Genomic DNA, 17,934 nt, shown 5'->3' on the forward strand with positions numbered 1-17,934 from the left:
ATATGTGCCATTGCCAGAAGGTTTGCTGTGTCTCCCAGCACAGTCTCAAGGGCATGGAGGAGATTCCAGGAGACAGGCAGTTACTCTAGTAGAGCTGGACATGGCCGTAGAAGGTCCTTAACCCATCAGCAGGACCGGTATCTGCTCCTTTGGGGAAGGAGGAACAGGATGAGCAGTGCCAGAGCCCTACAAAATTACCTCCAGCAGGCCACTGATGTGAATGTCTCTGACCAAACAATCAAAAACAGACTTCATGAGGGTCACCTGAGAGCCTGACATTCTCTAGTGGGCCCTGTGCTCACTGCCCAGCCAGAACCGTGGAGCTCGATTGGCATTTGCCATAGAATACCAGAATTGGCAGGTCCTCCACTGGCACTCTGTGCTTTTCACAGATGACAACAGGTTCACCCTGAGCACATGTGACAAACATGAAAGGGTCTGGAGAAGCCATTGAGAATGTTATGCTGCCTGTAACATCATTCAGCATGACCAGTTTGGTGGTGGGTCAGTGATGGTTTGGGGAGGCATATCCATGGAGGCATGCCATTAGACAACAGCACCTTGACTGCCATTAGGTATTAGGATGAAATCCTTGGATCCATTGTCAGACCCTGTGCTTGTGCAGTGGGTCCTGGGTTCCTCCTGGTGCACGACAATTCCCATCCTCATGTGGCGAGAGTATGCAGGCAGTTCCTTGAGGATTAAGGAATTGATACCATTGACTGGCCCCCATACTCACTCGCCTGACCTAAATCCAATAGAACACCTCTGGGACATTATGTTTCAATCCATCTGATGCCACCAGGTTGCACCTAAGACTGTCCAGGAGCTCAGTGATGCCCTGGTTCAGATCTGGGAGGAGATTTCCCAGAACACCATTTGTCGTCTCATTAGGAGCATGCAACCCATCGCCATTGTCAGGCATGCATACAAGCACGTGGGGGCCATACAAACTACTGAGTACAATATGGAGTTGCTGCAATGAAATTTTGGTAAAATGGACTAACCTGCTGAATTATTTTTTCACTTTGATTTTCAGGGTGTCTTTGAATTCAGCCCCTCTGTAGGTTGATAATTTTCATTTCCAGCAAACGATGTGGCATCCTTTTGTTTCTAACACATTACCCAGTCCATATCAATAGAGATATCCAACAGGATTTTTTTTCCCCATCGAGATCTGATGTGTTTTCAGTGTGTTCCTTTAATTTTTTGAGGAGTGTATAATCCTCTATCGGAGATGTACCTAGCTGGACTGGAGATCCAAAACTGTGTGTATTGTTTCCAAGACTGGCAATTTGACTTGTAATCTTGGCCCACCGCGTCATTTTAGTTCTTTATCAAACACAGCTAGCTTAGTGTCTTAACTTAGACAGGCATCTGGAGGACAATGACCCTTTACTGTCTGATTATCTCTGTCAGGATATGTGCGCTTTCGAGAGCAGTACCCAGAGCTCTTTGAGAATCTAACTCCTGAAGCAGTCCGCAGCACAATTGAGGCTGGATATCCAGGAATACTACACAGCCGAGACAAATATGGCCGTGTAGTGCTGCTTTTCAACATCGAAAACTGGGACTATGAAGAAATCACCTTTGATGAGGTAAAGTGATAAACCTAGGGCAGTATACCGTTGGTGGCACAAATGCTAGATATGAAATATCTATCCTAATTATTTTTTGATGATGAAGTATGCAAAAATACTTAATAACAGAAGATGGATATATCTAGCTGGTTTAAATGATTTTAATGAGTACAGTTAAAGTTTAAAAATAAATTATTTCTGTTTCAGTTGTGATTGTGAAGTACAGATCTTATTGTGCAGCTTAATATTTTTTTACTACCCTTCTGTGTCATCAGTTGCCTGGCATCTTGCCTGTTGCTATGGTGATGTCATTAAAAAAAGCTTTATTAACACGTCAAGCTGTCTTATCAAGCAAAATTGTTGGCATACTTTATGAACACAGCTGCATCATTAGCGTCGACATCCATCCTTATTGAACGTTTGACTTCAATGAAAAAAGTTGCGTACATTTGAGCTTGTGAATGCTCATGAATGAAATAAAAGAAAAGAACAAGGGATAATATCTCAAATATAAAATAAAATTTAGGACCACAACTAATGAGTATTTTGATAATCGATTAATCTGTTAATTATTTGTCAATTAATCGATTAATTGGATTGTACATTTTTTTTCATTTGCATTTAAAAACATGAAGTGCGTTAGAGGAACCTTTGAGCAAATGAAATGGTCTATGTAAAATTTTCAGAAATGTATAGATACTTTAAACAAAATATAAGTTTTCATACAACATTTATATGATAATACATTGAAAATAAATAGTAATAATTAGAATTAAAACACTTAGTAGCACTTATGGCTCTGATTGTGCAATGAACACACACAAAATTTCCTTAAAAAGACAAAAGTTTTCAATAAATTAACTAAACTCGCAATTTGGCTTAATTATTCAGAATCACATTAAATCAACACATAACCAGCTGTATAAGACTGTGCTATAAAAAGCCTGGGGTCCTTTAAACTATTGAAATCATCAGAAAAAAAATTGAAATGTAGAGATGTCAGGTAATTAAAAGGAACAATTCTGGGCTCACATCACTAGTGCATTAGTGGCGGGAAGAAAAGTAAAAGGGATACTGTTAAGCCGATGTTAGTGGCTAAGTGACTTTGTCTTTCTTCTGAGGTTTCGTTTTGCTGATGTGCTCACCTTGCTTGTGTTATTAGCAGCTAAGCGAGTTTTCTGTTTCCTCGGAGGTGGAGCCCTTATCCCGACTCCACCTCTCACTTCTGGGACGGACAGACAGATACACACACTTCCATGTGTAGACGTTTATATATAAGATGCCCCAAGACTGCAAGTACAGTATTAAGTTTACCATTCTGAAAGGTTTCTCTCCTGAGAATCTGATTAGTATTGCTCTCTTCTCCCAGATATCGCTTAGTCTCCCAACAATCAGTGTCTTCTCCCGGACTCCCGCAACTAATTTACAATCTCTTGAAAATCCCTCCAGGAAACTCAAACGGGAGCAATTGACTGGAAACCCCCATGGGGACATCCCCTACAAAAAACCCCTAGGGGGCACTGACCTGGATATCAGCAATTCTTAGAAATTCAACTGTGCATGGCAACCTGGCTCCTTTACTACATGTAAACCCCTCACCCAAACCTCCCTTAAATCAGTTCTGCAGAGGTAGATGTCTGTACACATCCATTCAGAAATATAAGACATTGATCAGATAGGCCAGAGCACCAGGGTCATCAGATGCTATAGATAGGAAAAGCTGCATGTCATCTACATAGTTGTGTAGTTGTGTAGTTTACCTTGTAGTTCACTATAATCTGGCCTAATGGAAGCATGTGGAATGGAAAAAGCAGCAGGCCCAAATTGATCACAGTGGTCTTCAAAGTACACCACATCTAAGAAAGAAATGTCTACCTGTTAAATAAGGTTGAAGCCAGTTTAAGACATTACCAGCGAGGCCCACTCATTGTCTAAGGTGGTTTATAAGAATACTGTGGTCTGTGGTATCAAATCCTTAACTCAAGTCTAAGACAACAAGAACAGATATGTGGCGTGTGACCGCATTTATTACTTTCAGTTTCTGTACTATGATTTGTTCTAAAACCTGACTGAAACTTATCAAGAATAGAATGTTTGTTCAAGTAATCATTTCAGTGCAGAAAAACTGCTTTTCCTAAAATTTTACTTTAAAAGGCAGGTTAGAAATAGGTCTAAAATTATCAAAGACAGAGGAGTCAAGATTATTTTTCTTGAGCAGGGGTTTAATAACTGCAGTCTTAACAAAAATTGGGTGGACCCACATATCTAATGATGAGTTACTATGTCAACTATCAATAAGCACATTGAAGATTTCTTTGAAAAAGCCAGGTAGAACTGTGACAAGGAGGAGAGCTTCAGTTGAGAAATTATTCTATGAAGTTCAGGTAGACCTATTTGAGTGAAGGAATTTCATTTGGTAACAACAGCATGATTGTGTTTATTAACAAGGATTAACTTTGGAGAGATGGATTATATTACATCTAATATCATTCATTTTTTCTAGTTTTGCTAGAAATGTTCAAGAGACATTCCATTGAATGAGCTGGGTTTAGAAGACTATCAATAGTAGAGAATTAAACTCTTGGATTTCTAGCATTATCATTTATAATATTAGTGAAATAAGACTGCCCCTCCAGGTGGACTGCTTGTTATATTCAGTTAAATATTTCATAGTAGATGGTTAGTTTAATTTTCCTTCATTTACATTCTTTAGTTCAGAAATTCTGTATTTAAGGGCTGGTGTATTTCTTAACAATTTTAATAGGGCCACTAATTTGGCTGCAGATACCACCAAAGCATTCAAATTTTCCACCTTACTGGTTACATTGCTAACTGTATTAGGGTAAGCACTATATTCTGACTGATTATTTAGAACATTAGCAAACACAGAGCTTATAGATGCATCATAATTTATTTATTCATTTTTTAACATTATGCTTCTCTTTACTTTTAGTCACCAGTATTTCTACATCAAATAAAATGCAGAAGTGGTCAGATATATCGAAATGCACAACCTGCTCACATCAATTTTTAATCCTTCCGAAATGACTAAATCCAGCATATGGCCTCCCTTATGTGCTGGCTAATATTAAAAGATTGCAGTAAGTTCATAAATTCTCATGCTATCCATATAAAAAGTGAAATCACCTACAATTAGGGACCTGTCATAGTTAGTTATTATTATAGATGTGTGAAGAGGCTGATTGTACTGTATTTTATTGTGTGTGGATTAACTATTTTTTCTGGCATTTTCTGTTCTGTCTTTGGATTTTTGGTATTGGATTGTGTACAGTATTGTGACTTGGTAAGTTTGGATTGCCTTTTAGGCAACTACTTTTTGCCCTTTTGAGCATTTTTGTTATATTTTCTATTTTTTAATAAATATTCTTTATTTATGAAGGTGTTTTGATTGACTTATTTCTACAAGCTATAATTTGGCAATTCTCTCTCTTATAAGAAATGTTGATATATTTTTGGGACATTTTTTATATTTTGGACTTTTAAAGACATCTGTCCTTTTTGCCCACCAGAAATAGTAGTTGGGGTACTAGTTAGATTGGGGTTAGCCTCTTCTGGGCTGACCAGTGAAGGTCCTGGCCTGCATTTTTGGCTCTTTTTTCAGAGGCTTCTCATCCTTTCACTATGTTTGAGACTCCAGTTCACAACAACCAGACTCTGCAACAGAAGATGTCGTTTATGCTTGGTTAGGTTTGGTACACTTCCAAGATATGTCTATCCTTGCATGAACTCCTGCAGTAATTTGTTTATAAGATAAACAAAAGGGGTGACAGGTACCAGCCTTGACGTTATCCCATAAATAAATTAAGACTATCAGAGAATCTGCTGCTAACCTCTTTGACATTTAACCCCTGTTGTGACTTGGGCTCAGAATTCCATGTGATTATGGTTAAGCCAGACTCAGGGTGATTTTTAATGATATGTTTTATGCCAGATTAATTCTCAGGACTGTATTCCGCTCCCATCTAGTGGATAAAATAACATTATACGGCACAAAATCATTAATTTTTCTTTGCATTTTGCCACTCTAGTATCTCATCAATATTCATTGAGTGGGAGTGGGACAGAACCTTTGATCAACACACAATGGCATGCAAACAAGGAGCTGTAAAACTAGTTTTAGAGCAAATTGTAACTGAACTATTAGTTGAATCAAGCATTAGTGATTACAACGAGAATTGGAATTGGATCAGATGCTTACACACTGAGACATATGGCACTGTATGACCAAACTGCTGTGATATGAATGGTGAGTTTGGTCACCTGAGTGTTCATTATGGTGCAGGTAGGTGCGTGGAAAAATTATTTCAATCAAGTAGAAAGACAAGAAAGGTGTTAACCCTCTTAGCACTGTTTGCAATGCAGGAACTGTCATTCATGTCAGGGGAAATTTCAAGGTCACAGGGTCTTGAGCTGTGGTAGCCTACAATAATACAAAGGACACATTGATTGCACGGATAAGACACTGTCATTCTATCCTCTCATGTGCATGCAGCAGAGAAGAATTCATAAGAACAGTGTGCAAAGAAACACGCTTCTACTGGCCTGATTACAACATTGGGCTGTGTGTTGGTGACTGTTTCAAAACATGTCACATGAAGGATGCTACTATATTTGCATCAGTACAGTATAGTGGACACTAGACATACAGTACCTTTCCTACTGTGTTTATGTTGACAAGGTGTTATTTACATGTTTCTGTTAAACATAATAACATTTTTTCTTGTTAAAAGAAATTCAACATTTTTTACTTTTCCAGGTGGAAACATAATGCTAATGAGGCTACTGTACTCCCTGTGTGTTCTGTTATTTAAAAAGTCCAGAATCCACCCCACCAAGTTATGGTCCAACAGAATTTATCCATCAGTTTGTCAACTAAACTGTTAGGCTGGAATATATTACAAGTTGACAAGAAATATGTAAACAGCAATCTTGCATGTTTTTGGTCCCTCCAAGTGCTTGTACTATAAATCAGAAGTGATGCTGTGGCATCCTCTACCTCCTTCTTTGCTCTGTATGGAAACTGATGAGGGTCCAGACAGACCTAGGGTTTGTTTAATAGTTGTCTCTTAATTAACTTCTCAAAGGATTTCATGATATGAGAAGTTAAGACCACCAGTCTGAAGTCACTTTAATGCTTTTGAGTGTGTAGTTTTTGCAAATGGAACAACATTTGCCTATTTCATAGGCTGGGCACTGTCTGTGAGTCCTGAGACCTTTCAAATATGGAGTGGAATATTGGAGAGGGTTGTCTGTACAGCAGTGAAGCAGAGGCCCATTTATTTTGCATGGACCCAATCTTTTTTATTTTAGTTTTTTGAAGGATCATTCTGACATTCTGGTCAAAGAAGGGCTCCGACTCCTAGCTCTAGTCTTGAGTCAGCTCTTTTGCTGACTTACTTCTGAAGCAAAATCCTGTGTCTTAAACATTAAATAGAATATACTGAATTTTTCAGCTAAATGATATTCAGTTTTAACCTCTGCCAGGTCAACATGATTATTGTATTTAGTGTGAGTGCCAGCCATCACCTTCATGCCATTCCACAATGAGCGTAGGTTATCAGTCCACAGTTTATTTTATTTCTGTACTTATACTTCAGATTTGCCTACTTCATTTCATGTTTTACCTTCTGTTTTTCTTTCTGTTCAGTTAATGGTCAATGTTGAAATGTCCTGTTATTCTGGTTATCAATTCTTTTAAATCTCTGATAATTCATGACTTGTTAATAGGATATATTGTATTTTGACAGGGATTATGGCATCCTCACAGAATTTTATATAGCGTAAGTGCTTAGAGTGTATGTCAATTAATCATTGTCAGCACAGGATTCTTTAAAAATGGAACAGCCAGTGCATTTAAAACAGCCATGCAGGCACTCAACAGATTCCTTGTCCCAGACTTTTATCTGTTTAATTTCTCTTTTTTGAGACTGGATTATAGATAGGAATAAGCTGGACACAGATAAGATCAGATGCACAAGGTGGTGGGTTTGTCTCTCTCTTCATAAGTGACTTTAATGTTCCCATAGCACTGATCAAACACTATTGTTTAGTTGAGTTGAGCAAGTAACATACTGGTAAAAGTTTTGCTGTGTTTTGTTCAGTGAACACTGGTTAATATCACCCAAAATAAAATTCAAAGAGTCAGGATACAGTGATTCACGCCTCACTATGGCAATTGTGTCAGCGGCTTCACTAACCACCACTCTGGAGTGTATAAAGGCAATTGTCTTGAAAAGTTGTGGAAACTCTCTCAGCGAATAAATGAGGTGCACTGAGACAGACATAAATTCCACCCTTCATGCACATTTTTTTTCTAATCGTCACCAATTTACACAATTGTTTATTTATATAAAGGCAGATGTCACTGCCGTGTGACTTACCGGTGATGGCAGAGTCTCTGTTCAAATGAATGGGTGCACCAAATCAATCAAGCAAACATACAAATCTTTTTCATTCAGCCAGGTTTCTGTAAATGCCATAATGCACACATCTCTGTAATTGGCTTGAAAGTGCACACACATGCTTGACGTTCATCCACTTTACTTCACATAGACTGAACATTTCCCATCATAAGAGTTGGTAAGGGAGGTTGAACTCTTCTCAAGTATCTCCTCTTTTACCACATTTTCTTTCTTTTCTGGTTACACAACTATTATAACAATTTACTGTATTGAAAATAGTGATCAGATTCACTGAGAAATCGGGTGACAGATACTTGTGTTCAGGTGACTTCCACTGAAATAGGTGGTCTCTGCAGGTTAATTAGGAAGAATAGCTGGAAGACCCCAAGTTAGATGAAAATAAATCCCTATAATGGAAATAACAATAAACATTCTGAATTTGTTTACTTCCCTGCAACACCGTTTGAATCAGAGTTAACTCCAGAAAGTAGTTAGGAACAAAAGACAAATATACATAAAAATTTAATAAAACATTGAGCAAGAAACTCCTGCCGCTGTTTGATACAAGCAATTACGTTATCATCAAAAGAAACATTCATAAACATCATTCAGGTGCTTGTAGCTGAACTGGCTGTAACAGCTCACCATGCCATGGTCTGAAGACTAAATCAGGCTCTCAAAACCTATTGAAAACAAACATAGTGTATCTGTACTGCAATGTTCAAAGGCAAGGCGCTATATGAAGGAAGAGCTGTTGTATCAATTAGCACTGCACTCTTAGGGAAGGCACACAGAGTTAATCCCTTATCCTGCACCTATGTCACCAGCCTTGGCATACTTTTTGTTGTGCCCCTGGTTTTAGGTATCCACCAATCAAAATATCTGCTGCTCGCTCGTAGTACTCAGATTGGTGAATGATTGCCTTGCTTTATTTCTAGGAGAATCAAGAATATGTGATATGGAGTTAAGTGTAACTGCATATGATTATATTATAGCAATAACAGAAACCCGGCTAAATCTGAGTGACAGGGATGAGTGTAACCCTGATTATTAGTTAAGTTAGAGAAAAAACAAAAAAGTGTGGGAGTTGCCAGTTATGTGAAATAGTATTTGAATATACGTATGTCTTCTTCAATTGGGTGATGAGCCACAAATTATTTATGGTGTTAGTGATAGACACCTTAAATTGGGAGTGTTATAGACAACAAATGCAAAACTTAAACCAATCGTTTTAGTATGCATATTTTTAACAGTATTAGCAAGTTTAGAGTGGGATACAACAGTCATTTGGACTTTATGTATCCAAATATTAACAAAGCTAACTTTACAAATAACAGCACAAAAACTGGGGCCACTGTTCTTTTTCATACAGTATATATAAGTGATTCTAGACAAGAATACAAATATCAAGTGTTATTAATTATGAAGATGATATCAAACTAGGGGAATGACATTTTAATTGATTCAGCCAGATCATTACAGATGGACTCGGACAAATACAGGCTTGAGCAGATAATAATAATAATAATAATACATTTTATTTGAAGCGCCTTTCAAAAAACTCAAGGTCACTGTACAATCAGGTTAAAAAATAAACATTCAATAACTAGAAAATTTAAAATCCAAATAAAACATCAGATAAAACAGCAATAACAGTTACAATGAATAAGCAATTTTGAACAGATAAGTTTTAAGATTAGCCTCAAATTGGTGAAGGGTAGTCATATTCTTAAGATAAGCAGGTAATGAGTTCCATAAGGAAGGTGCCAATCTGCTAAATGCGCGATATCCCATCGTAACAAGACGTGCTGGTGGATTATTTAAGTTAATGGAAAAAGAGGATCTGAGCATACGAGAGGGTTTAGTGACTTGTAGGATCTGTGAGAGATATGTGGGGGCAAGATTATGAATGGCCTTATATGTAAGGACTAAAATTTTGTAGTTGACCCTAAACTTTATTGGCAGCCAATGAAGCTGCTGAATAACGGGTGTAATGTGATCAGAATAGGGTGTTTTAGTAATTATACGAGCAGCCGAATTTTGAACAAGTTGAAGTTTATGTAATAATTTTTGAGGCAGACCAAAGAGAAGTGAATTGCAATAGTCCAGGCGGGAGGTGACCAAACTGTTGACTAAAATGGCAGTAGAGTGATTTGACAAAAATGGACGCAAGCGATTAATGTTTCGCAGGTGAAAGTAAGCTGCTCGAGTAACAGAACTGATGTGAGACTGGAAAGATAACGTGCTGTCCAGAATTACACCAAGGCTTTTTATCTGACCAGTACAGGTAACAGAAGTATTGTCTATTACTACTGAGATCTTTGATGCCTTTGCTATTGCAGATTTCGTGCCCATAAGAAGCACCTCAGTTTTATTAGAGTTCAACTGCAAGAAGTTGGAAGATAACCAAGACTTGATCTCAGCAAGGCAATCAGTAAGTGAGGATGGTGGAAGCGATGCAGATGGTGAAGTGGAAATATATAACTGGGTGTCATCTGCGTAACAATGAAAGTTTATCTTCCATTTACGAAAAATGACACCCAAAGGAAGCAGATAAATGATAAACAGCAAGGGGCCAAGGACAGAACCCTGAGGAACCCCAGATACTACAGGAGTGGGAGTGGAGGTACATGTATCCAGCTGAATGAATTGAGTTCTGTCTGTAAGATATGACTTAAACCAAGTTAACGGAATGTGAGAAATACCTAGTGCAGATAGCCTTTTTAGCAAGGTGAAATGACAGACAGTGTCAAATGCAGCACTGCGGTCAAGAAGAACAAGGATTGTGATTAGGCCTGAGTCTGCAGCCACTAAAAGATCATTAGTGATCTTAACTAGTGCCGTCTCAGTGCTATGAGAGATGAAATTTAATGTAAGCAAATGTAAAGTTTTACACATAAGAAAAACATTATCATAGTGCAAAAGGGGAAACTCTGCAAATTTATTTATTGGATAGGCAATCGAGCAACTTCAAGGTGGAAGCCTCATGCCACACAACCTCCCATTATTTGGGTAATCTGAGTAAGACTGCACGCAAAAATCACAGGGGGGCTAAAACCCTGATCTCTGCAAATCCTAACTATGCGCCCGCTCTTTGCTAACACTTTGCCTAAGTTAAAACAGCTGTACCAAAATGACTAAACTTTAATCTGGTTAAAATGTATGCCTGTAACTTATGTTCAGTTAGTGTGTGTTCCTCATCTCAATATCTATGCAGTAGGCTGTTCCTTGCCATGCACTAAAATGCTACTGCAATAATCATTGCAGTCACGTTCACCCTGAACTATGCAGTTTAAATTTACCTTTCAGCACCTGTAGAATTAAATGTATGCCTATGACTTTTTGACTTTGTTCACTTTTTGTCATGTCTGCACATCCATAAGGTATCCATCACTAGCCATCACAGGATGTCTTCAGCATGTCCATGCACTATGGTATTGACCATACAAGGATCTTTTGCAAAAAAAAACACAATAATTATTGCTAAATAATGCAATACTTTTACTTAATAATGCAAGGCTTTTGTGAAATTATGCAATTTATGATTGTGAGATAACATAATACTTTTTCAAGAATTTTGGAAATGAAGGGTAGATTAGAAATAGATTGAAAATTACTGAAATTAGTTGGATTGGCACCGGGTTTTTTCAGTATTGGGGTTATTGCAGCAGTTTTAAAAGATGAAGGAACTAGTAGTGAGAGAAGAGTGGATTATAGCAGAGATAAGAGGGACCAGAGAGGGGAGGCAGGCTTTGACCAGAACTGTAGGGAGGGGATCCAGTTGACAGGTGGATGGCTTTGACTTGCAGAACAAGATCTGAGATTTCTGAGAAAGTAGGAAGCTGAAAAGAGGAAAATGAGTGAGTTCCATCCATCCATTTTTCCAACCCACTGAATCCGAACATAGGGTCACGGAGGTCTGCTGGAGCCAATCCCAGCCAACACAGGGCACAAGGCAGGAACCAATCCTGGGCAGGGTGCCAACCCACCGCAGAACACACACAAACACAAACACACCCACACACCAAGCACACCCTAGGGCCAATTTAGAATCGCCAATCCACCTAACCTGCTTGTCTGTGGACTGTGGGAGGAAGAAATGAGTGAGTTGGTGGGTGAAATTCAAATGAAGTACTGGAGGAATCTGCATACAGAGAGACTGATGAATCTTCTGGATTTTTTCATTAAAAAAAGGACATAAGGGAATTGCAAAAATCAGTTGAGTAAAGGTGAGAAGGTAAAGAATCCGGGAGTTGTGTGATATTGTTAAGTAGTGAAAACAATGACTTGGTGTTGCCTTCATTGGAAGAAATAATGTGAGTATAATAGTTAGATTTAGTTTGGGCAATGCCGTCCTTGTAATAAAGTATATGGTTTTTGTACATCTCTTTGTGAACAAAGAGTCCAGTTTTTTTATACAACTGTTCAAGTTGCCAGCCTTTGGCTTTCAAAAGCTGAACTTCATATGTGAACCACGGAGCAGAAAAGGAGAAAGAAACAGATCTAGTTTTTAATGGAGCAAGAGAGTTAAGAATACCATTAAGTCCAGTGTTATAGTGTGAGACCAGTTCTTCAGGAGTGGATAAATTATGAATGTCCATAAGGGAATCAATACAAGAGGAAAGAGAGTCTAAGTTAATATTCTTAATATTACGGAAAGACATGAGACGGGAAAGCTTAGTATTGGAAAGTGCAAGTTTAACATTGAATGAAATAAGAACGTGATCAGTTATGAGGAGTTCATCTGCAGTACAATCAAGCGCGGTAACTCCAGAACAGCAAATCAAGTCCAAGATACGTCCTTTTATGTATTTTATGTTGTAATATTTCTTTTAGACCAATGTACACATTTTAAATAATGTATTGTATAGTTAACAATAGCATGTTTATCAAAGTTTTTTGGTAAAAAAAAAGTGACATTAATTTTTTTTCCCTGAAAAGCGACTTACTTTTATGTTTTTTTGCATTTCTTGTATGCAGCTTGATATGCTTTTACAAAAGCAAGAGGAGTTTAGAGTTACTTAGAATAACAGTGACTGTAATATCAGATAGACAAGAGGCAAGATTGCTAGTCAGGGACTGCATGAGATGTTTTTGTTTTCTTCCCTATTCTTCAGTTTTCTACACTTAAATTAGTTGATTACAACTTCTAAACGTTAATGTTTTTATTAATGTCATCATTAAACCATTTTATTATGATGGTCAGTGCCTGCAGTTGACGCGTATCTCTGGGCTTTTGTTTGATCTCCGAGAGATGATCATCATACTGCTATTTCCAATCTGTCTCCATCTGGCAATTTTGGTCTCCATCTTACAAAAAGAGCAAAGTAACAATTGAAGAGAGGCTTAAAGATATCTGGGGTGTCACTTTGCTCTTTAATGTCATGTAGACGACTGGTTTAATGATTGAAGATTTGATTACTTGCTGTTATTAGAACCAAATGTGCAGTGTTGAGTTGCGCCTTCTAGTAATTTATATCCAATTGCTTGTTTTTTATGGGCTGTAATGACTTTTCATTTAGATTTAAACTACATCTGTGAAGTCTACTCTCCTATTTGGCTTCTTCTTTCTCTTTCTCACTTACATATATACCTGTCCAGCAGCTCATCTGTAGTTTTTTTGTAATGGGGTCATGTCCTTCATAGTGGCTGTTTTATTAAAGATGCAGTCACAAGGGGATTCTGCTGATGAAAACTGAATCCACAGATGCAATTTATATTCCAGGCCAGTGTTTGCCTTTTAAATACATTAGAGTAAGAACCTTGAATGGAGTATTAAAAAGACCGCTGACAAAGCAGTCATCAGGACCCACAATTAGCACTGGTACATTTTTTGCTTTAGCTGACACTGCTAGGCAATGTGTACAGGAGAACAGTATATATAATTACACTTGGTGAGCAGTAGCACTCGGGGTCACACAATGAGTCTGTATGAATTGAACTAGCAGCCTTGTGCTTAACTGGCTCATTTTTTAACTACCAAATGACACTGAGCATTGCACTGCAACGCTTGAACAAACATTGTAGTCAGCTCTGTCAGTGCTAATGATGACTTTTTGTGTCCTCAGATCCTGCGTGCTTATTGTGTGATTTTGGAGAGCTTGTTGGAAAACGAGGAAACACAGATCAATGGATTCTGCATCATAGAGAACTTTAAGGGCTTCACCATGCAGCAGGCATCTGGCATTAAGCCCTCTGAACTAAAGAAGATGGTTGACATGCTCCAGGTAAGCACCTTGAATAGCAAACATGCCTGGCAGCTACTAAACCGTTTGAGGATTTTACACTCTGAGGATAAATTGACTGAAAAAGTCTGATCTCTTCAAGTAACACAATTGGTTTTCCATTCCATGTTCTGTTGCCAAGATTCATAGAAACATAGTATACTGATAATCACGAAATGTAACATTATGGTTAACACACTTTATTTTGTTATTCAAGGACTCCTTTCCAGCAAGATTTAAGGCGGTCCATTTCATTCATCAGCCGTGGTACTTCACCACCACTTACAATGTTGTCAAGCCACTAATGAAGAGCAAGCTGCTTGAAAGGGTGAGTAGTCAGAGTAAGAAGGCTTAGTAATGTCTAAGCAAGAAATGCTTGCTTAAGTCCGGGTGGTTGAAACTTGGGAAGGCTACTTTTCTTTATCAAGAGTGTGATGGATTGCCAAGGAGAAAGAAATAGCGCAGGAAAGAGCTCAGCGGAGTGAAGAAAGAGTGGTAGAGAGAAAGAAAAACAACTGGAGCTGCTGGTGGTTACATATGTCTTCATTCCCCAGAAAAGCAATAGACAGGAAGGAAAGAAAGAAGTGCAACCTGGGTGGAATTGAGTGATGCTCCTCCTAGACTGTAGAGGGCAGACAGCAGAGCAGAAAGCATGAATGTCTGATCCTCTTTAAGACAAAGGATTCAACCATGGATGGTCATGTTGCACTTTGAAAGCTGAGTTCATGGAGGACTGGCCAAATACCAATAATTTCACGACTGTCCATTCAGGTGACAGCAGATGACTTCTTAATTAAAAGGGTGTGACTACAGTCGAATCTCCATATCCAGGGGTTCCGCATCCACAGATTCAGCCAACCACAAATCGAAAATATTAAAAAAAAAAAAAAACAGAAATTTCCAAAAAGCAAAACTTCAATTTGCTGAGTGCCGAGCACTGTGCTGAATCCACTAAAATGAAGTGATGTGTAGGCATACTCTGCTGTAGCCTCCCGCCATTTACAAATCCTCAGTCTTTCGCCAGAACTCATTGCTGAGCATTGTTCACCTTGCATCTTGTTCATGCACTACTTGTGTTGTGTGTGTGTGTGTGTGAGAGAGAGAGAGAATATATATATATTACTAGACAAAGAGCCCGCTTCGACAACGTAAGATGAAATGGGCACGAGTTTGTGTCAGCAGTGTATGAAGAACAAATGATAAATAACGAAGAAGTTGTTTTGTAATGATTGTAGTCCACTTTACTCATTACTGTACAGGCTTGTACTGTTAGTTGATGAATTTTCCAGGCCTATAGTATAATATCGAATGATGAATGTTCCAGTACAATATGGAGTAGTAATAAGTATAAGCACCACAAACCTGATATAGGTGTATTGAATGAATGCGTAATTGAATCAGAGTGCGTAATTAGGCCTCGAGCTGTAGTCGAAATCACCTTTCAAGCCTCTAGAGCTTTAATCAAAGTCGCCTTTCTCTTTGAATTTTTGTGGCCGTAAATCCGCCGCCTGCCGCGATGTTGGGGTTGGATGTCGGTCTCGTAAAGTTTTTCGGGCAGCTGCGCAGAAGGCGACTGCGCATTTGGCTTCGGACGTGCGCAGAAGGTGACTGTGCATTCGGCTTCGGACGGACATGAGTGAGTGAGTGAGTGAGTGAGTGAGTGAGTGAGTGAGTGAGTGAGTGAGTGAGTGAGTGAGGAGGCAGGCGATTTATGTATTAAGATAAAATCCAACATCTGTCTCTCCGTATATCTGTCCACTTTTCACGAGAGAACTGCTTAATGGATTTAGATACTTTTTTTTTCTATAATTTGCTTGAACATTCCGGTTGATTTTGCGACTTCTCTCATTATGCTATGTATCATAGTTTGCTTGCAGTACCGATTTATTTGTACGAATCCGGGAGACACACAGTGGGCCGGGGGGAGGAGGGGCCGGGACCTCGGGGCATACCTTACAATACAATATAATACAATTTATTTTTTGTATAGCCCAAAATCACACAAGAAGTGCCGCAATGGGCTTTAACAGGCCCTTCCTCTTGACAGCCCCCAGCCTTGACTCTCTAAGAAGACAAGAAGAAACTCCCAAAAAAAACCCTTGTAGGGAAAAAATGGAAGAAACCTTGGGAAAGGAAGTTCAAAGAGAGACCCCTTTCCAGGTAGGCTAAGCTTCACCTCAGCTTAGCTAGCGATTGAGAGAATAACTTAATGGATTTAGATACTTTTTTTTTCTATAATTTGCTTGAACATTCCAGTTGATTTTGTGACTTCTCTCATCGCACTAAGAATCATAGTTCACTTGCAGGAGTGATATATTTGCGCTAATCCGAGACAGAGGCTGCAGGCCGAGGGGAGGTGGAAGCATGATATCAGGAGTGTGGTGTCGGGCAGTGTCCTCCTCAATGCCCTGTTTCACTACTACATGGGTGAAGCTGCAGGGGGCGACTAGTCAATATATAATTGTTATTGCACCATTCAGAAAATAAACTGCACAAGACCAAGCCCATCAAGGTGGATGCTGTGTATGAAAACAGAATTAAATGAAAATGGTAGCCAAACTTCTTCAAACATGGTTGAGACTCATGAAAAGAAATTGTATTTTTGTAAAAATCATATAGATATGCACATTTCTAATACAATATGTGTTCAATCTCAAGACATGAATCAACTCCCAAGAAAAATCTTGGCTTTGAAGTGAACGTATTCAGTAAGCTTTTAAAGTCGGTTACAAAAAGGATGAACTTATTAGGTTCCTACTTGGCCTTCTCTGCTTAAGACTAAAAAGGTACAGTTGTTCACTTCTCCTTGCCCTTTTGTCTAGAATTACATGCAGGTGCATGTCCTAATGTAGTCAACATGTATTGTTTGTGTCAACCCATCTCATCTCGTTACCAAACAGTTGTAGAAGAATAACAGAAGTGAATTTCAGAATAGGCACGAACAGAAGGGTTACCACATCAGCAGACTTACAGCGTAATTACAAGGCTGCTGTTGTAAAAAAAAAAAAAGAATATTAAACTTTCCCATTTTTGTTGCAGGTATTTGTTCATGGAGATGACCTGGAAAATTTTTACAAAGACATTGATGAGGACATCCTGCCGTTAGACTTTGGTGGAACAATGGCAAAATATGACGGAAAAAGCATCGCTGAAAAACTCTTTGGGCCACGGATCGAATCTGAAGACACAGCTCTTTAGCCTTGGGTGTTCAGTTTGCTTCTGTCGGCCTTTTTCCTTCCAAAATCTGTTAGTCCCAATGAGGTTAAGGCAATTGAAACAAATGTTAGGCATTTCTTTGCAAAATGTGGCATTCCTGTAACTCATTTAAACATTTGTATACAATAAATGAAAAATACAGTACAATATGAGCATGTCAGTAGTGAAGACTTTAAGAGGCTTTAAACAATCCGGATGGAAAACATTCTACCCAAAGTCATCAACTTTCCATACTAGTTACACCAATGAGAAATTGACAGGCTAACTATGAATGCATCCTTACACTTTTATTTAGGCACAAACCTCCCGGGTTCATTGTTCACAGCTCAATGGTTTCTGATGGTATTTTTGTGAGTTTAGAAATTGACACTTTCAGCACAACCCTATTCTTGGCAGAACCAACCAAATGAAACCATTTACTGTTGAAACTGGTATCATGGACAATTACTATGATATCATTGATACTTTAAATACCATATGTGCCGTGACTCT

At 38.5% G+C, this 17,934-nt stretch overlaps 1 protein-coding gene across 1 annotated transcript in view; it reads left to right on the forward strand.

The window, feature by feature from the left end:
* Positions 1-17,582, forward strand: part of rlbp1b (retinaldehyde binding protein 1b) — a 52,826-nt gene extending 35,244 nt beyond the window's left edge. The window contains exons 5-8 of the mRNA XM_028791407.2: positions 1,420-1,598; positions 14,071-14,229; positions 14,444-14,554; positions 17,266-17,582. Coding sequence (XP_028647240.1) covers positions 1,420-1,598; positions 14,071-14,229; positions 14,444-14,554; positions 17,266-17,424 — 608 coding nt within the window. The 3' untranslated portion in view covers positions 17,425-17,582. The remainder of the gene's footprint in view (positions 1-1,419; positions 1,599-14,070; positions 14,230-14,443; positions 14,555-17,265) is intronic.
* The last annotated feature ends 352 nt before the right edge of the window (positions 17,583-17,934 follow it).

The sequence above is a fragment of the Erpetoichthys calabaricus genome, chromosome 17, assembly GCF_900747795.2.
Source record: "Erpetoichthys calabaricus chromosome 17, fErpCal1.3, whole genome shotgun sequence".
Taxonomy (NCBI): domain Eukaryota; kingdom Metazoa; phylum Chordata; class Cladistia; order Polypteriformes; family Polypteridae; genus Erpetoichthys; species Erpetoichthys calabaricus.